The 11,102-nt window shown below is 43.0% G+C and overlaps 1 protein-coding gene across 1 annotated transcript in view; it reads right to left on the reverse strand.

Annotated features, from left to right (window-relative positions):
- LOC102374000 (lipase member M-like) overlaps nt 1–11,102 on the reverse strand; it is a 25,029-nt gene that overhangs the window by 4,402 nt on the left and 9,525 nt on the right. Inside the window, exons 5-7 of the mRNA XM_006028998.2 lie at nt 10,021–10,219; nt 8,833–8,942; nt 1,481–1,617 (exon numbers count right to left, since the gene is read on the reverse strand). Of these exons, the coding sequence (XP_006029060.1) occupies nt 1,481–1,617; nt 8,833–8,942; nt 10,021–10,219 (446 nt within the window). The remainder of the gene's footprint in view (nt 1–1,480; nt 1,618–8,832; nt 8,943–10,020; nt 10,220–11,102) is intronic.

The following is an 11,102-nucleotide window of genomic DNA, read 5'->3' on the forward strand; positions in this document are numbered from 1 at the left end:
GTGAGCATGAGCATGAGCAAAAGAAGAAGAATTAGCACTTCGACAGCATTTTTCATGGAATGATACAAAACTAGGACTGGAAGAAAACTTGGGAGGTCAGCTAGCCCAACCTCCTTACTCAAGAAAGGATCCTCTCTGACTTAATCATCTCAGGCAAATGTTAGTTTAACCTGCTCTTAACAACTTGCAAGCTAAGTGTAACTTTTAAACCTTTTTTTTAAGTCAAGGTAGCATTGCCACTTGAGAGTGCTCATCAGCTCCAATCATTCTGGGCTCCGCTACACCTTCAAATTAAAGCTGGAGAGAAAACAAGTATGGAGTAGTTATATATTTTCCAGCACTAGTTTTATAGCTGATTGGCTCTTTTTAAAGCTGGACAGTCATTTTTATGGTGTGGTAATTATTTGGCACATACGGCTGGTCTAAATTTATTGTGCAATTAACTAGTTAATTGTGTCATTATGTAACATGCCACACAAGCCTGTTACACCTTCATGCTTCTGTAGCCATATGAACATGCTAAATCCCTGTAACCCTAAATGAAATAAAAACTTAAAGGTGATAATATGTGTAACCAACATTACAGAAAACAGGCAGATGTAGCAGTTACATCAGGGGTTGGTAAAACACAGATATGAGACTACAACACATGGAGCTAAGGAAAAAGCATAGGATAATTGAAGAGGAATGAAAGCTGAAAGAAAGCAAGATAAGTCACTAGTTATGCAGGAATAGTTGTTATATAGTAGAGTTGATCTAATATGCTCTTATAAAACAGTATTTTGTCACAAAGTCCTGATTAATTTAAATGGAAATTTTTTTCAGGAAACTCAAAAACTACCTCAAAATTTTCTTTTGGAATGTACTAATGCATTGTTTTCAGAAATTCAAAAAGTTCCATTTCAGTAAGGTTGAATCACTGGAAATTTGTTAATAATTATGGTAAAATGAAGTTATTGTAATATTGAAACAAAATAAATTTGAAATGAAGTCAAAGTAATACTTTAGAAAATTTCATTTTTTTAAGTCTCAGATTCCCCTCCCCTCTTTGTATCCAAATGCAGGATTCAATCACATTCCAAAACTGTGGAATTCCTTATAGTGCATTTTTAACCACCACTAATATATGTACGTATTTCCAAGGGTTGCACGTGGCCAGGAGAAATACCAATCCCTTAATTCATAATCTGTTGTTAACCCCCATCATCTCCCTCCTTTTCTGCTAAATGATGAAACTTGCTCTGTAAGAACTGGGAGAGTTTTCTTTCCCTCCACTTATTTTCTTGAATCTCTCTCCAGTACGTATGTCAGCCATATGGGTGAATACAAAAGAGTATACACACACACACACACACACACACACACACACACACACACACACACACATATATAGCAAGCACATGAAAATAAAATCCCATTTTGATTTAATCCACAATGAGTTATTCATTAGCTTAATAAATTTTTTGGACAAGTCACTTACCTTCAGCATCACATCAGGAAGTCTTAAGAGGTGTAATAAAAGACTTTTGCTGTAGCGCAATGTGTATGCAGGACCCAACACAAAAAGCATTTTGACTTTTTGAGCCAGCTGTGGCATCATTGAAAATGCTATGAAACCTGAGAAATCACCAAAAATTACAGCAATCATACAAAAGTTGAAAGAGATAACAATGATAACGTTCATTCACTTCAATTAAATGATCTTTCCAGAGCTCATTTCATAGATTTTTTTTTAAATAAAATCATGTTTGCTACAAAAAAGTTAGTCAGATGGAATACAAGTTCAGCATTAGAATGAACCAAAGAATAGACAAAAATTACTTTTAAAATTGAGAGAAAGTGTCAAAAACCTTAACTTTTTTCATGGAAAAGTAAAGACTGGTCTAAGTTATCCTGCCTAAGGCTTTCTACTATGTCCAGCTCCATCTGCCAGGACCCACAAAATAAGATACTTTTTTTTTTTTCATACAGTCTTGATACAGACATTCAACAAGCCCAAAGCAGAACTGATCTAGGTCAGGTGGTTTCAACCAGAGGCGCAGTTTAGATCAGTATAAACAGAACACACACATGACCTTTAGTGCAGAAGGTAATCTTAGACTCAGTTCTGCCACTTTTAAACTGATCTGTGTGGCCGAATGCCAACACAGTATCTCCCCAAACTCTGCTATCAGGCTTAACACCAGTCTGTCAATTTGGTTGCCATGGTTACTGCAGTGGGCAGGCAGCTCTCCCCCCAATCTGTTTCAGGTAACCCTGAATTGTAACCCGAACTGGAAACGTTCCTGAGGTAAGGGGATCCTGCTCCTGCTCACGTGAGAAGCTACAGGTAGCCAAGGGGGGAGCTCCACATGTATTGTTTTGGGCACTTACCTCATGGCAAGGAGGCAGGGACCCACACCACTAGGTGAACAGTACTGCTTTTTCAACTGATTGTCTGGCATCAGAAACACCTGCCTGATTGGACATGGAAGGTGAGGTCACTTTCAAGCACCAGGCATCAGCCAATGGGGATGCTTCTGGTGGGAACTTAGTGATGAGGTCACAACAGGGATATATAGGGTCCCTTTTTCCTGGAAGGGGCAGAGCCATCTCAGAAAGCCATTTTTGGCAAAGCCATGCTGGAAAGCAGGGAGAGAGTTTCCATGCTGGAGCCCTGAGGCTCCTGGGGAGAGAGGAAAAGCAGCTGAAGGCTGCACCCTTCTCCCTCTCTCTCTTGAACCTGGACACACAAGAAACTGCCTGCCTTCAGAGGAAAGCAACCAGCCTCTGGATGATACTTGTGAGTAAGCTACCTGAGATCTATCTAGTTATATAGCTTGCAGTACAGCAGATGCATAATCAGTGGCTACCTCTAAGGTTATCCTTTGATATTGCTCTGTCGTGTACCCTACCCCAAACCTACTCCCTGTAATCAATAAAGTTCTCCATCGTTATAAGCATGGTGAACTGGCTGGGAGAGGGAGAGGGGCATGCCTTTGTGTCCCCTTGGACCAGCTGACTAAGGGAGAACACTATTTGCGCTCCCACCCAAGGGAAGCACCCCAAGTTCCTGCAGTGGGTCAAGCACCCTCAAGGTCTACAAGGCCTGTATATCCCAGGAGGCACAGCACTGCTGACAGACCAAGAGTCCTTGGCGGTAGCAGTGGTGACTCAAGGCTAGCAGGTGTGCTCTGGGAAGAAGGTTGGCCAGATGTGAGGCACCCCAGGGAGGCACTCAGAGCCTGGTAGGTGGTCGGGAGCAGTAAGGTGGGTGGCTCAGTACAGGAGTGCCCCCTGCTGGGCTGCCATTGTCTGTATGTACTGTTACCTCTCAGCTCCGTGTTCTTAGGGAACCCTGGCACAGGACACAGCCTGTCTGACTCGCAAAGAATTCCACCCCTCTCCCCTTCTCTACCTGAACAAGAACTGATTACAAAAGACAATGAAGATGCAGTAGGAGACGCACCTAAAGCACTCCAGATAAGGGAACAACTGCCCTAAGTCATATTTGCGTCTGAGATGGAACCAGATGACCATTCATTTACATGGAAGATGGAGAACAGAACGCCTGAAGCAAAGACCACAGTTAATTCTGGGATCAGAAAAGCAGGGGAGCACTGCATGATAGGGAATCTGTGCTCCAGATGCTAATTAACCCACATTTGCACACACCCAGCTCAGCATTTATCAGGCCATTTCTAATCTGGATTTACAAAGGACTCCTCCCCCCACGCACATACCTCTAAGCAGAAGTAAGAGTTTAATAGGCATCTGGGGCCGTACATTCCGGTCCCACTATGGGAGGCCTATTTAAACTGGATTGACTAAAACTCGGTTGCCGGGTTAGAGGATGCTGAGGCAAGAGACTGAGTCAGAGGGGGTATGGGCAAATGGTAAAATTCATCACAGCGTCCAGCCCATTGGAGCCCTTACCACAAGTGTTGTCATACTTTTCCCAGGATGACTGGTGGAAGTCCTTCCCACAAAAGTTTATGAAAAGTCATGCTAAGCTGAGGCTTGTTCAGAACAGGTAAAAATACAAAACCCTGATGCTGCAAGCTATCTATTGTTTCTAAAGAAACAATGAGATATCCCATCCAGTATATCTGCTATCCTTAAGAATTTCAAGCTGGCTTCTAAGTGTCTGGTTACTCCTTAAAAACTTATGTTTTTCCTGGTTTTTAATCAGTTTCTTGAGATGTTCCAAACCAGATAACCCCTTGTCAATAGAAAAGACAATTATTTACACTATTAAAAGAATGCTTTGAAGAAGCTGAATTGAGGGTATAAAAATCTGTAAAAAAAAAAAAAAAAAAAGCAGTAATGTGTGCGTGTGCTTCCTTCAAGATGAGAAATCTCTCTGACACCACTCACTGTTGTTCTTGAGAAGCTGGAAGAAACAGATCGTCTCCCTTCAAGGATTGTGCTAAGAACTTTACCAGTCAGCATTGGAACCCGAGTGCCTTGGACTGGGAGATCCCAGCTCTCGCTCTCTTTTTTTTTTTTTTCTCTCTAGGCATAGGTTTCTGAACCCAAATTGTATTAGTTAAGCTTGAGCTAAGTTTCCCCAAATACATAGTGAAACCAGGGTAGTATTGTAATTGTTTGTGTTAGTTTTCCTTTGCATGTCTATTACTACTAGTGCCATTATATATTTCATATACTTAGCAATAAATAACTTTTATAGTCAAACTGGTAGTAACCGGGTATTTTTCCTTCTCTGCTTCTCCTTCCCCACTTGCTCTGCAGCAACATTTCTTTTACCTAAGCTAAAGATCCCTGTGAAGCCCAAAAATACTGTGGAGTCTGCTTATCAAGAGGCTAAAGATTGGGACGTGCCAAGTTTGAAACGTATAAGGGGATCAGCTTGTACAGGCTGATTGACTCAGTTTGGATCAGACGTGCCCTTATGAACTGAATGCTGGCCCATGAGGGTGTCAGCTGGACACCCAGTTAGATTCAGAGGTATTCTGTTTACCTGTGTGCTTGTGTCTAACTGCGGTTTATTGTTGCTCTGATGAACTGATTCTTGGCATATGAGGGTGTCAGCCTGTTCATGCTGATCAACCCAGCCGGGTCAGGCGTGTCACGTTAATCTGTGTGTGTATGACTGATGTGGTGGCTGGAGGAACCCAACCCCATTGAAACTGAGTCTGCAAGATAGCTTCATTGGGGGTGAGGACTTGCAGAAGGGAGATATACAGCTGCGTATAGAAACACAAGTACACAAGCAGCATGTTGATAGAATTACAGAGACCCTAGAAACATATCCCTAATAAATAAGCACACCCGAAAGTGATGGGCAAATCTGGTAGCAGTACTGAAGTTCTGTTGTCTTATAGATATAGGCCCATTTTGTGTGCTGAATTCCTGCCCAGTTATGGGTACAGACTGGTTTCCAAACACTTATACAGGTAAAAGTGTAATGTCTGTACCTGGCCAAAAGAAGGAAGTTAGTTAGAAAGAAGTTAAAAGGAGCAGTCAAAAATGCAGAAGGACTACAGGCAGCCTCAGCTGTTTAAAAGTATTGTATTAGAAGCTTTGGGAAAGCAAGCATTTCAAATCAGAAAGGATAAAGAACTCTCCAGTAAAAACACTGAATAGCAGGCATTGTTAAAAACATAAAAGACCTACCCAAACTCTGGCAGGTTAAATGTAAATGTGTAATAAGGCAAACCACAAAAAGAGCATCTGTCAAAAGATGCTTAAGTTAATAATATTTTTTTTAAATATATCAGAAGCAAGAAGCCAGCTAGACAATTGGTGGGACCATGAGGTGTCCAAGGAGTAGGAGTCAGGGACATTACAGCCACACGGAACAAATTAATGATCTGCGTCTGTCTTTACGATATCAAGGAAAATTCCTACATGGGGCCAATTCTTTCATCTAGATAGATCTGATGCATTAAATCAAATTGAACTAAGAAGAAAGAATTTTTTTTTAAACTAATATGTTTAACAGTAATAAATTTTGAGCACCAGATAGTATTCACCTGAACTTTCTCACATCTGGAACAATTGTCAATTCTGGCCTCTACATCCCAAGAAGGATACAGTGAAAGTAGAGCATGTACAGAGAAAGGCAACATAGATGATCAGGGGTATGAAGCAGCTTGTGGGGCAGGGAGTGACTATTACACCAATGGACTGAAGAAAAAAATGTTTTTCCTAAAAGTAAAACAGCCATATCTGACTTCAGGGGGAGGTGGGGGAAGGGTGGGGAGGGTAATAAGGAAATCCAAGCCTGAAACCAATAGTCAACAACATTCTGAGTGGAAATTCCAGGAAGAGATCCCTGATTTGACCAAATTCTTGTCATTGAGCAGTCAAAAAGAATGGGAATCCAGATCAAACTACCCTTGCTCTTTGAGGTTACCACACCCTGCGTTCTACACCCATAGGATCATAGAAATTTAGGTTGGAAGGGACCTCAGGAGGTCATCTAGTCCAACCTCCTGCTCAAAGCAGGACTATCCAGAACGACATCATTCCAGCCAGGATCAGCCCTCCCAGTGAGAGTTTTTCCTAATATCCAACCTAAACTTCTCTTGCTGCAACTTGAGACCATTTCTCCTTGTTCTGTCATCTGCTGCCACTGAGAATATTCCAGCTCCAACCTCATTGGAACCACCCTTCAGGTAGTTAAAAGCTGCTACCAAATCCCACCCCCGCAGCATCCTCTTCTGCAGACTAAATAAGACCAGTTCCCTCAGCCTTTCTTCCTAAGTCATGTGCCCCTGCCCACAAACCATTTTCACTGCTCTCTGCTGGACTTTTTCCCACTTGTCCATATCCTTTCTATAATGAGGGGCCCAAAACCAGACACAGAACTCCAGATGTGGCCTCACCAGTGCTGAATCAAGGGGAATACTTACTAAGGCTGTGGGAAGCTTCAGCTGGTGATTTGATTTGGAGGAGATTTAGTGGTCAAATCTCCAAGTCTGAATCAAATCAGGGGACCAATTAAAAGGTTCAAATCGATTCAAAGGTCTTTGGAAAAGATTCAGAGAGCTTCGATGATTTGGACAGTCCCTGGTGGCTGCAGCAGGGAACTGTAGCCAGACTCTGAGCTGGTAAGTAGGGAGTGGGGAGGGGGGCTGGAGGATGGGGAAGGGGACCATGGCGGGGGACCCCTGCCAGCCCCCAGCCCTGCCTGCTCCCACAGCCCCCCCCCCCCCAGCTCCCGGGCCTTTAAATAAAAGCCCCAGGGCTCACCGGGTGGCGCCCTCCCAACACCCTCCCCATGCCCCCAGCCCCGCCCCCCACCCCATGGCTCCCATGCCCACCACAGCTCTGGCCCTTTAAGAAAAAAAAAAAAATGGAGAAAAGCCCTGGGACTCACCACTCCTGCAGCATCCTTGGGGCTTCATGGGCCTCATGCAGAGCCCTCACATGGTGCAGGGCAGCAGGGATCACCCCCATGCTGGCAGGAACAGTGAGTGCAGGGTTTTTCTCTTTTTTTTTTTTTTTCTTAAAGGACCAGAGCTGCAGCGGACAGGGCAGTTGAGGGGCTCATGCAGAGCCCCCCCATACAGTGTGGGGCAGTGGAGGGGAGCAGGGATCACCCTCCACCCCATCTGGTAGCACCCGCAGAATCAGGGCTTCCCCCCCCCCCAAGTGCCAGAAGCTGGGGCAGGGGGGCAGGAGTGATTTGGAGATTCGACAGCAGGTGAATCTTCGAATTCAATTCAGCCGAGAATCATCAAATTGAATCACTGTCCCCTGAATTGTCCAAATCCAAAGCAAATACTAGCTGCTTTGCACAGGCCTAATAATTACTTCCCTATATCTGCTGGCAACACTCTTACTTATGCAGCCCAGAATGCTGTTAGCCTTTTTGGCAACAAAGGCACACTGTTGAGTCATATCTACCTTATTGTCCACTATACCCCACAAGTCTTTTTCTGCAGAGCTGCTGCTTAGCTGCTTGAACCCAAGCCTGTAGTGGTGCATGGGATTCTCCTGTCCTAAGCACAGGACTTTGCACTTGTCCTTGTTGAACCTCATGAGATATTGTTTGGACCAGTCCTCCAATTTATCTAGGTCACTCTGAATTCTAACTCTACCCTTCAGCATATCTACTACTTCCCCCAGCTTGGTGTAATCCATAAACATGCTGAGGGTGCACTCCATTCTATCTAAGATCATTAATGAAGATATTGAACAAAACCAGCCCCAAGACTGACCCCTAGAGCACTTCACTTGATACCAGCTGTCAAATAGACCTCAAGTCATTGACCACTACTCATTGTGCCCAACAATCCAACTAGCTTTCTATCCACCATACAGTCTATTCATCCAACCCATACTTCCTTAGCTTGCTTGCAAGAATCAAAAGATGGTATCAAAAGCTTTGCTAAAGTCAAGGTATATTAAATCCAATGCTTTCCCCGCATCCACAAAGCCAGTTGCCTCATCATAGAAGGCAATCAGGTTGGTCAGGCACGACTTGCCTTTAGTGAATCGATGCCGACTGTTACTGAGCACTTACTTCTCCAAGTGCTTAGAAATAGGTTCCTTGAGGACCTGCTCTATAATTTTTCTGGGGACTGAGTTGAGGCTGACTGGTTTGTAGTTCCCTGGATCTTTCTTCTTCCCATCCTTAAAAATGGGTGGTACATTTGCCCATTTCCAATAGTCTGGGTCCTCCCCCAATAACCATGAGTTTTCAAAGCCAATGGGCAGTGGCTCTGCAATCACATCAGACAACTCCTTCAGCACCCTCAGATGCATTGCATCTGGCCCCATTGACTTGTACACATTCAGCTTTTCTAAATAGTTCCTAACCTGTTTTTTCCACCAGTGAAGGCTATTCACCTTCACCAAACCAGAGTCTTCCTTGAAACATACCTATAACACTGCCCTGAGAATGGCCACCATAAAATATTTTCTCCTGTCCAGTCTTGTGCAGAATAAAGTTAATAATGGCTGGAAGATCATAGATGGCCATTTCATGAAAACTGAAAAACAAAAGGACAAAATTGCATTCAAGTTACAGTTTTGTGCGTCTACACTGAAAACATCCTTAAGAAAATCAAAGGTCTGCCAGATGTTAGTTAATAGGTACAACAGTTAATTCTGCCATCCTGAAGTTTCAGTCTTTGCCCCTGCATGCGGTAGTACAAATGTCTTACTGATTTTTGGACTTGTGATAGTAAATACCATGGCTTTTGGGGTCAGATCAGGTTAAAATTTATTAAAGAGCTTCAAATATCCTAGTAATGGAGAATAATCTGAATTTCAAGCAGATTTAGTCCTTAAAAGCTGAGGACTTAGTTGTGCTAATGTAAGTTATAGCTGAGAGGAACTCTTAGCAATACTCTCCACCTAGTTCTGTAACAAAGCACCAGCTCTACCCTATGTGTCTCCTGTAAGTCTAGAAAGGAAAATAATACAATTATCTATAAGAGAAAAAAAACCAAACAAACAGTCTCCCACTAACCCTGATCTTCCATACTCAAGCCCTCAGGCCTCTCTCTCTCTTTGCCTTTGAATACCTGTACATTTAAAGGTGCATTGCAAAATCAAGTGAAAGCCAGATGAGATACTCACCTTTGCCTACACAATAGTGGGATGGGACTGGGTCTCCCTTGAGCAACCAGAATTTCCTGCTCCCTTGAAATCGAAATCTATTTACCTATCTCCAGCACAACAAGAGAACCAAAGGATGCAATACAGAGGATTTCACAGAGTGAGTCACATCCAGAGCTGCTTCTTCCAAACACAATTTATCCTACTTCTGCCTTGGTTTGTAGTTTCCCATAATATTTAATCAGAACTAATAGTGCATGTTTCTTTCCCTCACTCACTCCTTGTGGGAGACAGGACCTGGTAGCCTAGCACCGCTTTATGAGTCCAGCACAAAGCAAATTCCCCTCAGCCATCATGGACCAACATCTGCTTCCACTAAACCAAAAGATCTGGCTGCTTAGACAATGATCACCGGTTTCCATACAGATGCATGAATAGCATCTCTAGAATGAATCACAAAATTACCATGATCAGTTGTTTCTATACAATTTACTGCATGAAATCTACCTGAAATCCCAAAATGCCTCTTGATCAACAGAAAGGTTCTGGTGCCTTCGAGACCAGCTGTTGCCTCTGCTGTTTCCCAGCCAAACATCATAGCCAGCATCTGCTAGCATGAAGCCCAGGCTGTTATGAGGAAGATTAGCAACCCAATTGCTACCATCTAAAACCAAGCCATGCTGCAACAACACAGCAGGCCTGGGACCTGAAAAAGAAACAAATGATCAGACAAAAATCACACTCCCAACAGTATAATCATAACCTGATTCCTTCCCTTCTGCAAGGGAACATTTTATTTAAATTTTCTGGAGCAGAGTAGTTCTGAACTGAATTAGAATTACAGCAAGTGCTGGCATCACCTTTTCAAGATAATATTTAAAGATGAATATAAATTATGATTGGCTTCCAAGAAGACAGAAATGATTTGACAGAGGAATTGGTGAAAATTCTTGGGAGAGAAATGACTGGACACAATCCATTCCTCCTTTATCAACAGAACTTTGTAGGATCACATTGGGCATTCCTAGTTTTAGTCACATTCAACCAGAAATGTACTCATGTTTAACTTTAGTCTCTACTCATAGGTGAGTCCCTCCAGCCCCATCTCTTATATGTCTCTAAGTGGTAAACATTTTGATCACATACTTGTAAAGCAACCTTAAGGGTCCTTCAGAGCAGTTATTCTATTCCATAAGGTAATGAACTGGCACACCTGAAGCCTAAAACTGTATTTGTTCCCTTTTCTATGGGCACCAAAGCTTACAAGCTCATGTGAAGGCCCCGGGCATCTGTTCAACTCTACACATTACAGATAGTCACCAAGGACCTTCATACATTTTTGCAGAATCAGGGGTCAGTCTGATGACTGACAACAGTACACAGCACTTTCACCTTACTGCCTTCCAACTCTCTCTTGCACTTATTGGCACTGGATTTATGACCCACATAACTCCTTTCAGGCAGACCCAAACCATCACACTGACCACAATTTCTTCCATTCAATTATAGGCAAATATTATTGATACACAGTGATACCAGATAAGAATAATGCAGGTAACACAAACAAAATATACCCCTCACCCCCCCCC

Source organism: Alligator sinensis, unplaced genomic scaffold (assembly GCF_000455745.1).
Source record: "Alligator sinensis unplaced genomic scaffold, ASM45574v1 scaffold557_1, whole genome shotgun sequence".
NCBI lineage: Eukaryota > Metazoa > Chordata > Crocodylia > Alligatoridae > Alligator > Alligator sinensis.